Here is a 19,710-nt window from a genome sequence, read left to right as displayed (position 1 = left end):
CTTGCAACGGCCTATTTCACTCACGCTGTCCAATGAAACAGGCCCGAAAGTGGTGCCCCCTAGGAAGAGCAGAAAGGGGAAGGAGTTTCCAGAAGGAATTGCTGTAGTGGGCTATTAAGCTATTTCTTCATTTCAGGATATCCAGACCTTTCTTTAAAATCCTAATGCAACATAGACACAGCTCAACTAGTGTGATTGCATTTATTCTTATAAATGTACAGAGCTGTAGAAGTGCAAGCCAAGCATTCGGTAGAGCGGTACATAAACACCATATGGTACCACTCGTGTCTGGGAGGTGAGCCTGGACACACCCCTCTCCCCAGGAAACTGTCACCTGCAGAACACCCAGCACTCTGAATTAAGGCAGTTTGGCCCTGGGCACATTGGTGGTATTTTGGTATGTGGCTACTGGCCCTAAACAACTGACCATTTCTACCATGCCTCACTGCACACTGTCCCACCAGGTCCCTCCAGCTTTTTCTACAGGGTAACACCCTCCTACATGGGACCCAGATTAGAAACCTCTTCTTCTTCAAGGACAGTTGCAGCTGAATATGCCAGAGTTGATACAACAGAGGGCCTTGGTTTTGAGGTCCTGCCACCCTCACCCCTAGCAGCTGCTAAACACCCAGGCAACTCTGCCCTGACCACCTCCAACAGAGATGTGGCTCTATACTTAGCTTCCATAGCCACCTCCCGGCACGCGCTGGGTCCTTCCACCCACACCGCTGTCTTTACACTGTGCTACGTTTGATCCCTTTCCACATGTGCACGTCACCTCTGCAGACACAAGGCCCCCATCTCTGCGGATGGCAAAGGGGTTTAGGATGGAGATGTTCTTGCTCCCCGCAGGCATTTGCACAAAGTGCTCAGAATGTTAGCCACCTGCGTAGAGTTGCAGAGTCCCATTCCAGAAGAGAGTGACCATCTGCCTCCTCTTCCCCAGACCCCAAGTTGGCATGGCTCTGGTCTCTGTCCTATCTCCCTGCCGTGATGCTGCTAGCTAGGAGAGTAAGTCAGCGCCCAGATACTGTATATTCCTCTCAACCTTCCACGGTTTGAGAAAAACACAAAGATGTCCATCAAGCACTCACAGGATTACCATCGTGAGGACACTTGTCTGACAAATAACAAATAACGCCGTATCTTTTTATTAGACTTTCTCATCTTCCAGTCACCCCTTGTGGTAGAGCAAAAAGAGTGTGCTGTCCCTCATATGCCTCCAGTGATCACAGAACACTGAGTAAAGCAAGAGACTGGATACTTTCCCATGTGGAACCTATACCCCAATCCCGACTAATGGGCTGGGAACCCTGTCTATTCCCATTCAAAGCTCACCATGTGGGAGGACTGCTTGGGCCTGAGAGGTGGAGGCTGCAGTGAGCTATAACTGCACCACTGTACTCCAGCCTGGGTGACAGAGAGACCCTGTCTCCAATAAAACAAAGCAGAACACTCACCATGGTCCTGGGTGAGGCCAAAAAACAAAACAAAACCAAAAACACCTATTGAAAAAAATTCTAGAAAGAGGCTTGGTATACTGTATAGCAAGAGACACTCTCCAGTATGGGGGCAGGGGGTGTCACAGCAGAAATTATGCCTATTTCTGCTGTGTTTGGGCTGGGGGCTGAAAGAGGCTGTGTTACACCCAGAGGTCTGCTTAAAGCCCAGTCCTGAGTATCCAATGAGGCCCATGCTGTGACCAGAAGAATCTGGCAACGGAATGGTCCACGCTGGAGGGAAGGGAGGCCCTTTATGCTGGCTGACTGATCTCAGCCAAGGGCCCAGGAGCTGGCTTAGGTCTCTGCTCCCATTCCTGTCTGTAAGCCTCAGTCTAGGACAAAGCCCACACTGCTCTATACCCACTCTCACCCATTGCTACTTTTCAAAAGTTTAAAAAGCGAAACAAATAGGAAGGCACTGGACTGCTCCCCTGTAGCTCCCTCTGCTGGTAATAACAAAAACTGCAACCTTCTGGGGCCAGCCCCAGTACCTTCGACCCAATCTTTAGCTCAAAGACTGGGAAAGAAACAAGCCCAGACCAAGGAAATACAAATAAATAAATATGAACATGTTGAAGCAGCTTTTCTCTAACTAGGGAAGGGCGAACCAGAGTCACTAAACTCACCCAGACAGTTGGACCAGCTGGGGATGCCCCAGGTCTGGGGATGCCCCAGGTCCAGGGATTCTGGAAGCCAGGATCATGCTGTCATTAAGCAACTTGCTATCCCTGTCATAGACAGGGGCAACCCGAAGAGGGAAAAAAGGACTCACTTTATGCTCTCTTGAAGGTCAGGCCTGCAACCCATCTTAGAGCTAGGAAGAATAGGGCAAATGGAATTTCTCGAACTGGTCTCAAAACAGTTAAACTTTTTTGGATTGCCAGCTATAAACCATAAAGTGCTATTTTCTGCCTCCATACAACACTATCTAGCCCAGACTGGCACAAGAGCTCTTTGTGCCTCCCTGAAGCACCATGACAAATACCAGTCAAGCTGTCTGCAACTGTTTTCCTTAGTTACCTTTGTGGCCCACCACAAGAACCAGAATTCCTCTGTCCTGCCCTTATTAAAGTGGCTTCTCCAAACTCTGCTCCAACAGCAGAGGAAATCTGCATAATTCTACCTATCACCCCACAGGCCAGATGGGGGCCTCTGGCCTGAGAAGCAACAGGTAAGGGCTACCTGCAGGTCACTTTCTAGGGGTCAGTGACCTCAGTGCTCACTGCACTCTGTGAACTGAGTGGCCAACAGGGCTTTGTAGGCCTCATGGTGAACAGGGCCCATTTTGGAGGGTAATGTCTACTGGAGGGTGCAGGAGGAAGAGTCCCCAAGACAGCACCAGCAGCAGGAGCACGTTGAAGAAGCCATGGGCTTAGGGGGGATGAGGTCTAAGTCCTCATCATCTGGAATCTCATCCAGGTGATACCCATCCTGAAGCAGCTGCCGGCTCACATCCTGGTTCACCTGCTAAGAGAAGGAGAGGAGGGAACTATAGGCCAAGATGCAAAGCAGAAATAACCGCTGCCCAAAAGACAGGCCCACATTCCCTTATCAGGGCTTCCTGTCCATGCCCACTCCCCGCCCACCAGGCCAAACCCACACATCCCTGGACTACAGGACAAAGTGCCACTTTCTCCTACTTGTGCTCAGCCAGCAGTAAGCCTTAGTACTGTCCAGGCTTCACTGTCACTGACCCCCAGGGGATCTGTTCTCACTAAATCCTGAGGCATTCATATAACTATCAAGTTCCCAATTATGTGTGAAAATCAGTGCCCTGACTGTTCCCACTGGGAGCCCAGACTAGTCCCTATCAAGGCTGAAGAATATGGGATAAAGATCACAGAACAATGGGCTAGCATAGTAGAACATGGGCTACGGTGGAAGGGTGTGGTGAGTAGCTTTGTCTACACATTGCTGGTTAGACTTAGACTTATCCTTTGATGCCAGCAGAGCTGGGTCCCTGCAAAGTGGAATCTGTTGGTTGGTTTCATCAGTTCACTGAGCATAAGAATAAGAAGTAAGGCTGGCGAAAGTGTAAGACTTCCTCTTAGACACAATCTTTGATACTCAGACATTTAAGGAGGACACGATTTGCAAACTGCCTCTATTCTCTGTGGCAGAAACTCAGAGATTAGCCAAGATTTCCAGGAAAAAAAGAAAAACCAGTAGTGTAGGCTGGGCGTGGTGGCTCACGCCTGTAATCTAAGTTGGAGGCCAAGGCGGGTGGATCACCTGAGGTTAGGAGTTCAAGACTACCCTGACCAATATGGTGAAACCCTGTCTTTATTGAAAAAAAAAAAACAAAAAAAAAAAACAGTGGTGTACAGTCAGGTCCCCAGGGCTTTCACCTCTGTCAAAGAGAATGAGCTGTAAACACCAGGACTTTACATCCCTGGGTTTCTATCTGGGACAGTCACTCCGGAAAAATGGCCACATGGCTATCCCAGTAGTGTTGTAGCCTGAGTTTTCATAGATGGAGCAACTGAAGAAACAGAAGTTGTTTGGTCTGGAAGAAAGCAAGCTTGGTGGAAGACGGGCAGGGGAAAGACAGAAATGCTGACCTCAGAGAGACTGGAGTTGCTGTGTGACACTGGAAAGCAGGACAAGGACCAATGGACCCAGGCTGTAAAAACCATTTCGGATTAATAAGGAAGATCTCTCTAAGAGCTACTCAAAGTTGTGTGTATGTGTGTGTTGAGGGAAGGGTGGGCAGCAAGGCTTCTTGGAGGTGGTGTGTACCCAATTATAAAAAGCATTCAAGTAAGCACAGACTAGTAAACACTTAGCTAGATTCTATCAAAAGATTCCTTTTCTAAAAAAATAAAAATAAAAACAACAACAAAAAGAAAAAACAACAAATATAATAATAATAAATTTAAAAAAAAAGATTCTTTTTCTAAGCTGTGGCCTAGAAGACTTTAGAGTCTTATTTTAGAGACAGGGTCTTGCTATATTGCCCAGCCTGGTCTTGAACTCCTGGGCTCAAGCAATCCTCCTGCCTCAGCCTCCCTAGTGCAGCTCACATGACTTTTGAGATCATTTCCAGCCGTGAGTGTATATGGTCTCCTGGATTCTCAACAGACCTCCTTAGTCACCTATACCTCCACAGGGGGAAGAGGGCAGAGTGGAAGACTGTAGAACAGACCAGAAGTCTGGCACAGTGCTGTGCTCACAGCGGGCACCAAACAAGCATTTGGCAGTGGTGGTAATGCTGCCTGCAGCCTGGCCCTGCGCAGAAAGGTGCTCTGGACTTGCCTCTGCAGAGGAATACCCGGAGGAGTATCTGGATTCCAGCTCCCCATCACTAGGAGAAGAGGAAAAGAGTCAGTTTAGGGAGGCACTGTGGAGCACGGCTGTAAATCACAAGGTGGAGAGCATGCAAAGGCATCTGGAAGACTTGCGAAGCAAAGGCCACACACAACAGAACTCAAGCCCAGAACAGGCCCTGAGTAATAGTGGTTCTCTCAATTGGTTCTGACAGGGACAGGGTCACTCTCACTAACAATGCAGACATAAGAGGGCAGGATGATCCCCCAGACATTGGTGCTCCGAATTCTAGATCGGCATCATTACCTATGAGTCTTCTAAACAAGCCATCCTGGTAAGAGATATTGCTCAGAAGAGAACAGCCCTGGAATATACATGAAGGGCCTTGGAGGAGACAGGGAACAAGCAAAGACATCAAGCGATCTTCAGTTCCATCTAAGGTGCTTTGCTAGGGTGTATTTCCAAGGGGAGTACTCACCTGTCAGAGTCGAGGGACACCAGGTTTTCATCTGGACTCTGGCTAAGAGCAGTATAGCCCTTGTTAAACTTCACTGACCTGAAGGGAGATGGGGGAGAAGAGACCAAGCATAGATGAAAGCATAGGCATTTCACAGGGGAAGCCAGAGCCCTCACTCTGAAGGAAAAGGAATTGACTGCACTATTGACTTGCCTTCTCCCTGGTCACAGCCACCACTGCCTGCAGCTCCATGTACCTGGCTACAGCGCCTTAGAATGTTTATGTCCTATTTTTTTTTTAATTTTTTTTTTTTTGAGACAGAGTCTGGCCCTGTCACCCAGGCTGGAGTGCAGTGGTGTGATCTCGGCTCACTGCAATCTCTGCCTCCCGGGTTCAAGTGATTCTCCTGCCTCAGCCTCCCAAGTAACTGGGGCTGCAGGCGTGCCCAGCTAATTTTGTATTTTTAATAGAGACAGGGTTTCGCCATGTTGGCCAGGCTGGTCTCCAACACTTGACCTTAAGTGATCCAACCACCTTGGCTTCCCAAAGTGCTGGAATTATAGTCGTGAGCCACCGCGCCCAGTCTGTATTCTACTCCTCCCATAGCTCTTGGGAAAAAGCACACTTCCCCTTTCCTGAACCAGGAAAAGCCCCCTCTTCCCATATACTTAATCAGAGGACACAAAAACTGCAAGTCTTTGGGCAAAGGGTTAGGGTTAACTCTAACATTCACTTCTCTGAGTTTCAACCCTCATCTGTAAAAGGGGGCACTGAATAAGGTTCTTTTCAGCTCCGAGTTTACTATTCTGTTACAAACAAACAAACAAAAACAGGTCTAGCTGTTCCCACACTGCTCTTCGTCATTCTCCCTGAAGAGGAGGAGAATGATAGCAAATGAACCTGTGCACTCACAGAACTCCCTTACTCCGAAGACCTTTCCCTGATCCTATCACATCCTTAAAGGAAAAGAGGAGATTGTTCCTCTTCCCATTTTAAAGATAGGTTGCATCAGGGGAATCGCTAGCTCGGCCTTAAACCAGAGCACAGTCTCCCGTCCTGGGGATTAAGGCCTTCTCTACAGCTGTTGGCACAGAGGAGGTAGCGCCTGCTGAGACCTTTTCCCTGAAGAGTCTGGCCGGTTCGGCGAGGCCCCCAGCATGCCTTTTCTCCGCAGAACGGCCTTGGCCAGGTCCCGGTGCTTCTCTGGAAGTTAAAGGGCCCGGGTCAGCCGGTCTTCCCCACTCCGCCGCGTCTCCCGAAAGCTTGGAGGCCGCTCTTTCCGAACGGATTTTGAGGGGCGGGAGCAGGCTGCAGCTAACCCCTTCTCTCCGGGGCCGAGGCCCAACAGAGCTCCAAAGCCCGCCCTGGGTACGTGGCAGCCCGCCCAGGGACAGACCACCCCCGACCATCGGACCACACTCACGCAGCTTGGCTTGAATGGAGGGTGCGCGCGCCACCATGTATGGACCCCGCTTCTCCACGGCCGCGGGGGTGCGCCCCCCTAGCCGGAGGGCTCTGTTACCGATGTGTCCGGAGGGTGGCCCGGCAGCTCCCGGCGCGCGGTCCCGAGCCCCGCTGGGCTGGGATCCCGGGGTAGACACCCGCACCGCGCGCCCGCTGGGCTCCGCGGTCGCCATGGCCCGGCCCCGCCCTGCCGAAAGCTGCAACCCCACCCGTGGCAAACGAGCGACTAGCAGCAAACGAGCGATCAGCCGAGGGAAAAGGGGAGACTCTTTTAGCAAGAGGGAGACGCGCAGGCGCGGGCCGTCCCCTTCCGGAGAGCTCTCCGTGTCGGTAGTGTGGGAACTTGGGCCAAACGTTCCGCCCTTCTTTCCGGGGAACGGAGCAGTTCCGGTCTAGCTTTTGGTGTTCGCTGCAGATCTTGTAGGCGGCTTGAGTCTGGTTATGATTAGGCTCAATTCTGTCTCTACTGGAAATTAAATACTGATATTGTTGTGGGGCTGCGCGTGTGCGTCAGTCCGGCGCCCACGGTTTGAGTACTCACGCTCGCACGCACGCTCTCTGCTTCTCGCAGTGTCTCCTTGGGGGTCTTCCCACATCTGGAGCAGCCAAAGAGCGGACTTGGGTTGAAGAGTTATACGATGACAAGAGTTATCAGCGACCTTTCCTAGAAAAAGAAACAGTCTCCGGGCGCGGCGGCTCACGCCTGTAATCCCAGCACTTTGGAAGGCTGAGGTGGGTGGATCACAAGGTCAGGAGTTCAAGACCAGCCTGGCCAACATGGTGAAACCCTGTCTCTACTAGAAATACAAAAATTAGCTGGGTGCGGTGGTGCATGCATGCCTGTAATCCCAGCTACTCAGGAGGCTGAGGCAGGAGAATCACTTGAACCCAGGAGGCAGAGGTTGCAGTGAGCCAAGATGGCGCCATTGCATTGCAGCCTGGGCAACAGAGTGAAACTCTGTCTCAAAAATTAAAATTAAAAATAGAACCAATGTCATTACTCATTGTACAGCAAGGCAAACAGGCATTGAAAGGGTGAAAGTGCACTCTGTGTGTGGCAGGCTATGTGTCAGGGCTCTTGACTTCTCTAGCCCCCAAGGGATGTTCTTGTGGCTGGCTGGAAGGAACTCCAGATCCTTGTGAAACTGCCAAATCTCATGAGGCTGTCCCTTGACTAACTTATTGGTCTCGATAGGGTAGGTCAACAAAGTGCAACCTCCAAGCTCCCAAGGCCACGCAGACCGTTGGTAGGCACTACACGTTGGGCAAGAGAGGTGAAAAGGAAGAATTTAAGGCTGAAGTGTTTCAAAAATCAGAAACACAAAGGAATCCTTACCATTCTGGTAGATTACCCCCACTCCCCATGATCTGTTAGACTGTTTTTGCCTCCAGAAGCAGCAGGTTCATATGGCTCAGCTTAGTATTTAATCGTTATAACCTCCCAATGACGCTTATAGTTATTCTTGTTAAACAAATGAAGATTTGACTTGATCAAGTTTGCCAGTTAATTGATAAACCTGGAATTTGTACCCAGTTCCCTGTGGACTCCAAAGAAGTAGTCTTCTGGCTGGGCGCAGAAGCCCACATTTGTAATCCCAGCACTTTGGGAGGCCGAGGTGGGCAGATCACCCGAGGTGGGGAGTTCGAGACCAGCCTGGCCAACATGGTGAACCCCCTCACCCCCATCTCTACTGAAAATACAAAAATTAGCCAGCATAGTGGCGGGCGCCTGTAATCCCAGCTACTCGGAATGCTGAGGCACGATAATTGCTTGAACCCAGGAGGCAGAGGTTGCAGTGAGCTGAGATTGGGCCACTGCACTCCAGCCTACGCAAGAGTGAGACTTTGTCCCAAAAACAAACAAACAAACAGAAAACCCTCAAAGAAGTGGTTTTCTCCTGGTTATGCTGATGGGGATTTCACCAAGGGCCAAAGAAAATGTGATTTAAACCAGCAGTCCCCAACCTTTTTGGCACCAGGGGTCGGTTTGGTGGAAGATAATTTTTCCATAGGGTGGAGACATGGTGGGTGGTTTCGTGATGATTCAAGCACATTACATTTATTGTGGACTTTTTTTTTTTTTGAGATGGAATCTCGCTCTGTCGCCCAGGCTGGAGTGCAGTGGTGCGAATTTAGCTCACTGCAACCTCTGCCTCCCGGGTTCAAGTGATTCTCTTGCCTCAGCCTCCTGAGCAGCTGGGATTACAGGCACCTGCCACCACACCCGGCTAATTTTTTGTATTTTTAGTAGAGAAGGGGTTTCACCGTTTTAGCCAGGATGGTCTCCATCTCCTGATCTCACGATCCGCCTGCCTCAGTCTCCCAAAGTGCTGGGATTACAGGCGTGAGCCACCGCGCCCAGCCATATTGTGCACTTTATTATTAGTACATTACAATATATAATGAAATAATTATACAACTCATCATAACTTAGAATCAGTGGGAGCCTCAAGCTTGTTTTCCTACAACTAGTCCCATCTGGGGGTGATGGGAGACAATGACAGATCATCAGGCATTAGATTCTCATAAGGAGCCCACAACCTAGATCCCTTGCATGTGACGTTCACAATAGGGTTCATGCTATGAGAATCTAATGCCAAGGCTGATCTGACAGGAGGCTGAGCTCAGGTGGTAATGTGAGCGATGGGGAGCTGCTGTAAATATTGATGAAGCTTCGCTTGCTCATGGACCAGTATCTGTCCATGGCCTGGGGCATGGGGACCCCTGACCTAAACCCACTTAATGTCACAAAATCACTAAGAACTTGTAGCACAAATGTGAGAGCCTTCATGCACGCTCCTTCCAATCTTCCATCAATAATGCTGTTAACTGCTTAGTGATTGAACATAGACCCCGAAGCCAAATTACTTGCTCTGTCACCTACTGGTAAATTATTAAACCTCTTTATGTCTGTTTCTTTAGCCAAGTGGAGATAAGAGAACCTATCTAATGGAATTGGAATTGTGAAGTTCAGTTGTAAAGTGTTTAGAATGGCACCTGGCATATAGTAAGTGTTCAAGAAATGTATGCTATTTACACAACCTTTATACAGTATTACAAGGATTTAGTGTTCATTTTCTCATTTGACTTTACACTCCCCAAGGGCAGAGTGCCTTACTCACTTTTTAACATAAGGTTATAGTTATAAATATTTGTTGAATTAATATCCTATTTCTAGTCAGGCACAGTGGCTCACAAGCCTGTAATCCCAGCACTCTGGGAGGCCGAGGTGGGTGGATCGTTTGAGGTCTGGAGTTCAAGACCAGCCTGGCCAACATGGTGAAAGCCCATCTCTACCAAAAATACAAAAATTAGCCACATGTGGTGGCGCACACCTGTAATCCCAGCTACTCAGGAGGCTGAAGTGGGACAATCACTTGAACCTGGGAGGTGGAGGTTGCAGTGAGCGGAGATCGCACCACTGCACTCCAGCCTGCATGACAGAGTGAGACCCCATCAAAAAAAAAAAAAGAGAAAAGGAAAAAAAACCAATATTCTATTTCCCCTCTTAACTTTTAGTTAACTAGTATCATAGAACTTCGGGGCTGGAAGAGATCTGAGAGATTATATAGTTTAAATTCATTAATGAAATTGTGATCTTGTGATAGTTGTGTTCAGTGATCCTGGCCTGGATGTGGGCAGTTCCCTTTTCCACTTAGGAAATTATGTTCACTAGGACTCAGGCCCATCATCCCAGCACTTTGAGAGGCCAAGGCGAGTGGAGAGCAGCCTGGGCAACATGTCGAAGCCCCATCTCCACAAAAAATAGAAAAATAAGCTTGGCATGGTGGTGTGCGCCTGTGGTCCCAGACTTTGGAGTCTGAGGTGGGAGGATCACCTGAGCCCAGGAGGTTGAGGCTGATCTGACAGGAGGTGGAGCTGCAGTGAACTGTGATCACACCACTGCACTGCAGCATAGACGATAGTGAGACACTGTCTCAAAAAATAAATTACTTATAATTTAAAAAAAGCAATTATGTTCACTAGGAACCTGAGAAAAATAAATACCCCCCCCACCACACACACACACAAAACCCAACCAACTCTATGTTGTAAGGGGATGAGGCTCCAGAACAAGAATTGCCAGAAAGAGCACAAAGCCCCTCTTCCTCGCCCCTGCTACTCAGACCTCAACCCAGTGCTTGTGCTGGCTGCCCTGCTGGGCCTGGGGCTCCTCAGCTCCTCTATTCAGCATAGCTTTATTCACCTTTATTCACTGCAGATGCTATGCTGGGTCCTACAAACCTAATGATGACAAATAAGGCATTTCCCAGTTCCCAGTCTTGTTTCTTTGTTATCGGGGGGTGGTGAATCCTTGGGGAGAGATTATTGGCTGTTGGGAGCAAGGACTACTACCCTGGCTTCTGGAACCCTCTTGGGCAGTTACTCTTTATCCCTGGCTCTAAATCAGGAATCCCACCTATCCCCTAAACTTTCTTGGTCCTGGGACAGATACATCTTCATCATCAGTTGAGAATTCTAGCTCTGCTGTTCACTGGAGCTGAACTCCTTTACATAGGCAAGTATCTGGAGTTAAACATTAAAAGGGATGGAAAACAGTGATTTTTTTTTAATCCTGCTACTTCCCTTTCAAGCTCTCTTCTCATCTCAGAAGCCACTGTCTCACCAGGTTGTGGCCTCTAGCCCAAGGAACTTCTCTCATTATTGGTAGAGCACAGATAACTGACAGATGGAACCTACAAATCTGCAGGTCCTTCTGGGTTCCCAGGTCACCAGCCCCACCTTTGTCCTCACATTAGTTACATGCAAGGTATGGCCCTATCGGTGGAGGGCTGCTGTGGTTTACGTATGGTTTCTTTGCCCCCACCAAACCTCATGTTTAAATTTGATCCTGGACGGGCGTGGTGGCTCACACCTGTAATCCAAGCACTTTGGAGGCCAAGGCGGGCGGATCACCTGAGGTTGGGAGTTCAAGACCAGCCTGACCTACATGGTGAAACCCCGTCTTTAAAAATAAATAAATAAGCCAGGCGTGGCGGCTCACGCCTGTAATCCCAGCACTTTGGGAGGCTGAGGCGGGTGGATCATGAGGTCAAGAGATCGAGACCATCCTGGTCAACACGGTGAAACCCCGTCTCTACTAAAAATACAAAAAATTAGCTGGGCGTGGTGGTGCATGCCTGTAATCCCAGCTACTCAGGAGGCTGAGGCAGGAGAATTGCCTGAACCCAGGAGGCGGAAGTTGCGGTGAGCCGAGATCGCGCCATTGCACTCCAGCCTGGGTAACAAGAGTGAAACTCCGTCTCAAAAAATAATAATAATAAATAAATTTGATCCCCAGTGTTGGAGGTGGGGCCTAATAGGTGGTATTTGGATCATGGGGGTGGATCCCTCATGAATACATTAATACCCTCTCTGAAGGTGGGTAAGTTCTTACTCTATTAGTTCCTGAGAGAGCTAGAGTTTTTAAAATATCAATTATATATATATATATAGTGGGCCATAAAAACTATTTCTGCTTTCAGCTGGACACAGTAGCTCATGCCTGTAATCCTGGCACTTTGGAAAGTTGAGGTCACGAGGTCAAGAGATCAAGACCATCCTGGCTAATGTGGTGAAACCCCATTTTTACTAAAAATACAAAAATTAGCTGGGCATGGTGGCACGAGCCTGTAATCCCAGCTACTAGGGAGGCTGAGGCAGGAGAATAACTTGAACCTGGGAGGCAGAAGCTGCAGTGAGCTGAGATCGTGCCACTGCACTCCAGCTGAGCAACAGGAGACTCTTATCTCAAAACAAACAAAAACTATCTCTGCTTTCTTGAAGTATGGATTTAGCTGAGGAGACAAATAACATATAAAAACATAGCAGTGGAAATTTACTAGTCATAGGGATAGTCTTAGATATATGGGTAGAGATATGTATTTATGTGTGAATATAAATTATCTGTACAGATATATAACTAGGTATTGTCACATAAGATGATGTGACCACACACACACACATATATGTGCTGAGAGTGAAAGAAAGAGGGAATTCAGCCACATGGTGTAGGTTGGTTAATTCCTTGAGATAGATGAGAAGCAGGCAAGTCTGTGCTGAGCTGCGTTGCCAGTGAAGGGTCACACTTGGAGGTGACACTGAAGCTGATTCCTCAATAGGAAAAAAAGCCAGGAAGGAGGCATGTCGGAGACCCAGACAGGCACCATCAGAGGTTCCAGAAAGAGCAGGTCCCAGAAAGAGCTGGTCCCAGAAAGGTCTCAGCCTGTTCTTCAGAAAGGAGTGACCACTTTGTCGATAGGATATAGGGGGAGGCAGAGGAGGAGGTGGAGCAGATTCAGGGCCTTGGTGGATTCAGAATAGGTCAGGATGAACTGGCCAGGAAAAGGTGGCCCCATCATCTTGAGAGAGCTGGTTATTAAAGAGGCTGGTATCTCCCCTTCCTCTTGCTTCCTCTCATCAAGGGATTTCTGTTCAAGCCTGCCCCACTCTGCCTTCAGCCATGAGTGGAAGCAGCCTGAGGCCCTCACCAGAAGCTAAGTAGATGCCAGTTCCATGCTTCTTGTATAGCTAAAAGAACTGTGAGCTAATAAACTTTTTTTGTTGTTAAGAGATGGGGTCGCTGGGCATGGTGGCTCATGCCTGTAATACCAGCACTTTGGGAGGCTGAGGCGGGTGGATCACAAGGTCAAGAGATCGAGACCATCCTTGTCAACATCGTGATACAAAAAATTAGCTGGGCATGGTGGCGCGTGCCTGTAATCCCAGCTACTCAGGAGGCTGAGACAGAACTGCTTGAACCCAGGAGGCGGAGGTTGCGGTGAGCCAAGATCGCGCCATTGCACTCCAGCCTGGGTAACAAGAGCGAAACTCCGTCTCAAAAAAAAAAAAAAGATGGGGTCTTGCCCTGTTGCCCAAGCTGGAGTGCAGCATTGTGATCATAGCTCACTATATCCTTTAACTCCTGGGCCCAAGCAATCATCCCATCTCATCTTTCTGAGTAGTGGGACTATAGGTGCCTAACATTGTACCGGCTAGCTTTTAAATTTTTTTTGTAGAGATGGGGGTCTGTGTTTCCCAGACTGGTCTCAAACTCCTAACCTAAAGCGATCCTCCTGCCTTGGCCTCCCAAAGCACTGGGATTACAGGCGTGAGCTGCTGTGCTTGGCCCCTTGACTTTATAAATTACCCAGCCTCAAGTATCCCTTTACAGCAACATACTCAACCGGTTAAGACAAGGGCCAAGCCCAGGACAGAGACATCTCACTTTTGGTGTTCAACCAAACTTCTCCAATGCAGGAAAATGGCAAACTAAACAATGCTACTGCAAGATGTGACCACAGACTAATAGAATGTGCTGCTAAGGACAAGCTCTCTTCTGCTTTCCTAATTAAAAAAAAAAAAAAAAGGACAAGCTCTCTGTCATCCAGTTAAACAAACAGCCAGGAAAAACTGCAATGATAGTTAGCAAAGCTTAGAAGACAATGGCTAGGCTTAAGCCATTTTCCCAAGCACAACCAAATGACTGTTAACAAACAGGACATAATCTGCTAACCGTTCATTCTTGTTATATCCCCGTAAGGTAGCTCCCATTTTCAGATAAGGAAACCAAAGCCACAGAAGGGTGGGCAACTAATCAGTCATATGGCTGTTACACAGTAGGCTGGGATTTGAACACAAGTCTGAATCCAAACCCCATTTTCTCATCTTACTGCTACATTATGCTGCCTTCCATCAGCTGGTAGGCATATGTCATAAAAAGACTCGAGGACAAACTGACATGATGTCCCTCCTGAGGGGATACTATTGGAATTTCACGTATTTTTGCCAAAAATGTTTAGCTAGATTTTAATACTTAGGAAACAGACACATGCAGATTATAGGACGTTCTACAATACAACTGGTCTGGACTCTTCAGAAATATAAACTGTATGTATTTGATGCTAAACTTCTTGAAATAGAACAGAATTGTGTTTATGTAGGAGGCAAAAGTGCTTTTTCTCAGTTTCTGCTGAAGTGTTCAGGGGTGAAGTGATGTGTGTCGATATATAACATATAAACAAATGTGACAATCTTTAATTGCTTTGAAATTTATTAAAACAAAGTGTAGGAAACAAAAAGGCTAGAGACCCCATCCTGTTAGGGTAGAAGCCCCGTCCATCCAAGTGAAGCTGTGGAAGCATCCTCATATTTAACATTTATTACTTTTTTTTTTTTTTTGAGACGGAGTCTCACACTGTTGCCTGGGCTGGAATGCAACAGCATGATCTCGGTTTACTGCAACCTTGGCCTCCCAGATTCAAGCAATTCTCCTGCCTCAGCCTCCCGAGTAGCTGGGATTACAGGTGCCTGCCACCATGCCCAGCTAATTTTTTGTATTTTTTTTAGTAGAGAAAGGGTTTCACTATGTTGGCAGGGCTGGTCTCGAACGCCTGACCTTGTGATCCACCTGCCTTGGCCTCCCAAAGTGCTGGGATTACAGGTGTAAGCCACTGCGCCTGGCTCATCTACTTCTTTAGGTAGAGCTAGGATCCATCAAGTACCTACTTTCTTTTCTTTTTTTTTTTTTTGAGATGGAGTTTTACTCTTGTTGCCCAGGCTGGAGTGCAATGGCATAATCTCGGCTCACTGCAAACTCTGCCTCCCAGGTTCAAATGATTCTCCTGCCTCAGCCTCCTGAGTAGATGGGATTACAGGTGACCACCACCAAACCCAGCTAATTTTTTATATTTTAGGTAGAGACAGGGTTTCACCATGTTGGCCAGGCTGGTCTCGAACTTCTGACCTCAGCTGATCCACCCACCTCGGCCTCCCAAAGTGCTGGATTACAGGCATGAGCCACCACACCCGACCAAGATGTACCTACTTTCTGCAGCACAGCAAAAGAATTGATTCAATTTATCTAATAGGTGTGTGTGTGAGGGGGAAGGTAGCAGAAACAAAATCTGATGAGACACATTCACCAGTAGACTGAATTTATCTAGTCACTTTTGCCTCCTAGTGATTTTTATAAGTTTACTTGTTTTGAAAATTATTTCTCTTATTTTAGATTAAGGGTGGGCAAACTTTCTGTAAACAGGCAAATAGCAAGTACTTCTGACTTTGTGGACCATGTAATCTCCGGGCTAACTATTCACTCTGCCATTTTAATGCAAAAGCAGCCACAGATAATACACAATGTGACTGTACCTAATACCATGCAACTGCAAACTCAAAACTGGTCAAGATGATCAACTTTATATATGATCTTACCATAATTTATTAAAAAGCAAAAAAAAAAAAAAAAGCCAGGCGCAGTGGCTCACGCCTGTAATCACAGCACTTTGGGAGGCAGAGACAGGAGGATGACGAGGTCAGGAGATCCAGACAATCCTGGCCAACATGGTGAAACCCTGCCTCTACTAAAAATACAAAAAAATTAGCTGGGTGTGGTGGTGCGTGCCTGTAATCCCAGCTACTCAGGAGGCTGAGGCAGAAGAATCGCCTGAACCCAGGAGGTGGAAGTTGCAGTGAGCCGAGATCGCGCCACTGCACTCCAGCCTGGCAACAGACCAAGACTCTGTTTCAAAAAAAGAAGCCACAGATAAAATGTAAATGAATGAGTGAGTGTGACCGTGTTCCAATAAAACCTTATTTACGGACACCATATTCTAAATTTCATGCAGTTTTTATATATTATGAAATATTTTTTGTGGATTTTCCAACATTTAAAAACATATCAACCTGGGCAACATGCTCTACAAAAAAATACAAAAATTAGCTGGGTGTGATAGCATGCACCTGTAGTACCAGCTCCTCAGGAGGCTGAGGAGGGAGGATTGCTTGAGCCCAGGAGTGGGGTGGCAGTGCGCTGATATTGCACCACTGTACTCCAGCACTCCAGCATGAGTGACAGAGCAAGACCCTGTCTCAAAAAAAAAAAAAAAAAAAAAAAGGGTAAAAATTCCTAGAGCAGGCCAGGTGCGGCGGTTCATGCTTGTAATCCTAGCACTTTGGGAGGCTGAGATGGGCGGATCACTTGAGGCCAGGAGTTCAAGACCAGCCTGGCCAACATGGTGAAACCCCATCTCCACTAAAAACACAAAAAATTAGCCAAGAGTGATGACGGGTCCCTTTAATACCAGCTACTTGAGAGGCCGAGACAGGAGAATCACTTGAACTTGGAAGGGGGAGGTTGCAGTGAGCCGAGATGGAGCCATTGTACTCCAGCCTGGGCAACAAGAATGAAACTGCATCTCAAAAAAAAAAAAAAAACCCCACCACAAACAAAATTCCTAGAGCAGAGTGCAGTGACTTGTGCCTGTAATCCCAGCTACTTGGGAGGCTAGAGGACAGCCTGAGGTTAGGAGTTTGAGATCAGCCTGAGCAACATATAGGTTGCAGGTAGTACAAAAACAGGCAGTGGGCCAAATCTGGCCCATAGGCTGTGTTTGCCCAACCCTTCTTAGAGATAAAGGAAATACATAATGTGAGCACTCAAGCTAAAAGAGAGGGCTTTTGTGTTTTTTTTGATGGAGTCCTGCTCTGCCACCCAGGCTGGAGTGCAATGGCGCGATCTCAGCTCACTGCAAACTCCGCCTCCCGGGTTCAGGCCTCCCGGGTTCAGGGGATTCTCCTGCCTCAGCCTCCTGATTAGCTGTGACTATAGGCATGCACCATCATGCCTGGATAATTTTATATTTTTAGTAGAGACAGGGTTTCATCATGTTGGCCAGGCTGGTCTTGAACTCGACGTCAGGTGATCCAAAGATAGGGCTTATTTTTGCAGTCTAAAGAACAGCTGTAACAACCTTTAAGGGATTTAAAAGTCAGCATGTACAAAATACTTACCAGAGTGCCCATCTCTTTCTAAGGGTATAGATGACTGACTTAGGTTAAACAAAACTTTGAAATTTCAACCTTACCTAAGATACAAAGGAGGCTGCATGTGGTGGTTCATGCCTGTAATCTTAGCACTCTGGGAAGCCAAGACAGGCAGGTAGCTTAAACTCAGGAATCTGACAGCAGCCTGGGCAACATGAGACCAAAACCACAAAAATCAGCCGGGTATGGTGGTGCACACCTGTGGTCCCAGCTACTCCAGAGGCTGAGGTGGAAGGACTGCTGGAACCTGGGAAGTCAAGGCTACAGTGAGCCATGATCGCATCACTGCACTCCAGCCTAGGTGACAGAGCAAGACTGTCTCAAAACAAAACAAAAATACATTAAAGAAAAAGATGCAAAGGCAACAATAATCACTTTCCATCTACTAGTTCTATCCAGCTACATACTAAATCTTCTGCTTCTACAAGAAAGGCCAAAGCCTTCAACCCTTGCCATCTTTTGAATCTCCCTCATTGCCTAAGATGTCCCCTTTGCCTCCTGCAATTTGACCTCAACTGCCCAGGAATACATGGCCAAGAAACTAAAATCTATTGAGCATCTGGATGGGTGTGGTAGCTCATGCCTACAATCTCTGTACTTTGGGAGGCTGAGGCGGGTGATCACCTGAGGTCAGGAGTTCGAGACCAGTTTGGCCAACATGGTGAAACCCTGTCTCTACTAAAAATACAAAAATTAGCTGGACGTGGTAGCGTATGCCTGTAATCCCAGCTACTAGGGAGGCTGAGGCATGAAAATCGCTTGAACCTGGGAGGCGGAGGTTGCAGTGAGCCAAGATTGCACCACTGCGCTCCAGCCTGGGCAACAGAGTGAGACTCTGTTTCCAAAAAAAAAAAAAAATTGTTGAGCATCTGTATATGCTTACTAGCTTCACTGTCATTTAATCCTCACAAAAATGGCTCTTAAAAGTCCTCCATTCAGCATTTCACAGGTATACACATGTAAAATCTCAAGCTACATACTTTAAGATTTGCATACTTGGCTACATGTAAGTTATACCTTACTAAAGTTGCTCTCTTCTTTCCGTCTAAATGTACCTGCTTCCACAATTTTAGCCTTCAACCTAGTTCACATCTGCCTCCAAACAGCCTCCTTGGAAGTCTCACCTTTTGCTGCTTCAAACCTTATATTCTTTTCTCTAGTCTCAGTCTCTTTTCAGAGCTCTTGGCCTAACTTGCCTACTGAAGCCTGAAATTTAACAGAACCAGAATCAAATGTAGCCATTTCTCCACTCTGTGCCGAGCTCCTCCTTTTACTGACTCCTATATGAATGGCATCACCATTCGAATCTCAGAATGGCCTTCCCAAAGTTCATTTCCCCTCATCAATCAATCAACTATACCTCAATAATGTGATTCTCAAAACTCATCCCTTTCCATTTCTATGGCTACCACTGTAATTCAAAATCCTAAGTTATAATCACACTGTACAACTGCCTAACTTTCATCCCTACCTCCAGTGTCTCCAGTTTCCAATATTCACTGTCTTTCCCGTTCATTGCTCTACCCTCAGTGCCTGGCATGTGTTATACAGTAGGTGTCTGATAAATTTTTGTAGCATGAAAATTATCACAGCACTTATCTCACCCTCATAGATAACTGTGAACCATGACATGAAGAACAGAGACCATTTTACTCATTTTGCAGTGAGGAGGAAAGCGCTAGCCCACACGGCCTACCAACTATACATTAAACATGTGCCATTTTAGTTTATTTCACATTTCTACTTCTTAAAAACTGGGCAGGGGGTTTTCTGGTAGGGAATTAGCCTTTATAAAAGGTCTCACTAGTATTAGAACTTCACCAAAACTCATTTTAATAACAATCCCTTACATGGCTCTAGGAGAGAAGACATCTACATTTTAAGCTAATATTAATCCGATTTCCCTGATACTGCAATGTGAACTGGCTATGCTAGAAATCACCCAGATCTAGAACCTGTTTTGTTTTTCGAGACAGAGTCTCACTCTTGTTGCCCAGGCTGGAGTGCAGTGGCATGATCTCAGCTCACCCCAACCTCTGCCTCCCAAGTTCAATTGATTCTTCTGCCTCAGCCTCCCAAGTAGCTGGGATTACAGGCATGCAACACCACACCCAACTAATTTTGTACTTTTAGTAGAGATGAGGTTTCTCCATGTTTGTTAGGGTGGTCTCAAACTCCCAACGTCAGGTGATCCAC

At 47.3% G+C, this 19,710-nt stretch overlaps 1 protein-coding gene across 2 annotated transcripts; it reads right to left on the bottom strand.

Annotated features, from left to right (window-relative positions):
* Positions 1-184: 184 nt before the first annotated feature.
* On the bottom strand, positions 185-6,913 carry FAM219B (family with sequence similarity 219 member B). Of its 2 annotated transcripts, none has more exons than XM_012457634.2 (5): positions 6,650-6,913; positions 6,342-6,429; positions 5,248-5,325; positions 4,758-4,806; positions 185-2,969 (listed from the first exon to the last, which is right to left on the bottom strand). In XM_012457634.2, the coding sequence occupies exons 1-5, from the start codon at positions 6,861-6,863 to the stop codon at positions 2,802-2,804; spliced, it is 597 nt and encodes a 198-aa protein (XP_012313057.1). In that variant the 5' UTR covers positions 6,864-6,913; the 3' UTR covers positions 185-2,801. The 2 variants fall into 2 exon arrangements, with proteins under 2 accessions (XP_012313057.1, XP_012313058.1); XM_012457635.3 differs by having other exon boundaries at positions 185-2,966.
* Positions 6,914-19,710: the final 12,797 nt, after the last annotated feature.

This window comes from Aotus nancymaae, unplaced genomic scaffold (genome assembly GCF_030222135.1).
Source record: "Aotus nancymaae isolate 86718 unplaced genomic scaffold, 86718_ANA_hifiasm-v0.15.2.pri h1tg000003l, whole genome shotgun sequence".
Taxonomy (NCBI): domain Eukaryota; kingdom Metazoa; phylum Chordata; class Mammalia; order Primates; family Aotidae; genus Aotus; species Aotus nancymaae.
Note: the sequence above shows the minus strand (reverse complement) of the source record. Positions and strands in the feature narration are given on the sequence as shown.

Excerpts from the sequence above, each read along its gene's own strand:
- FAM219B (XM_012457634.2), bottom strand. The coding sequence starts at position 6,863 with ATGGCGACCGCGGAGCCCAGCGGGCGCGCGGTGCGGGTGTCTACCCCG. Across the intron at positions 5,326-6,341 it reads CCAGACTCTTCAGGGAAAAG|GTCAGTGAAGTTTAACAAGG; the intron begins GTCTCAGCAGGC and ends ATCTCCCTTCAG. Across the intron at positions 2,970-4,757 it reads CCGGGTATTCCTCTGCAGAG|CAGGTGAACCAGGATGTGAG; the intron begins GCAAGTCCAGAG and ends TCCTTCTCTTAG.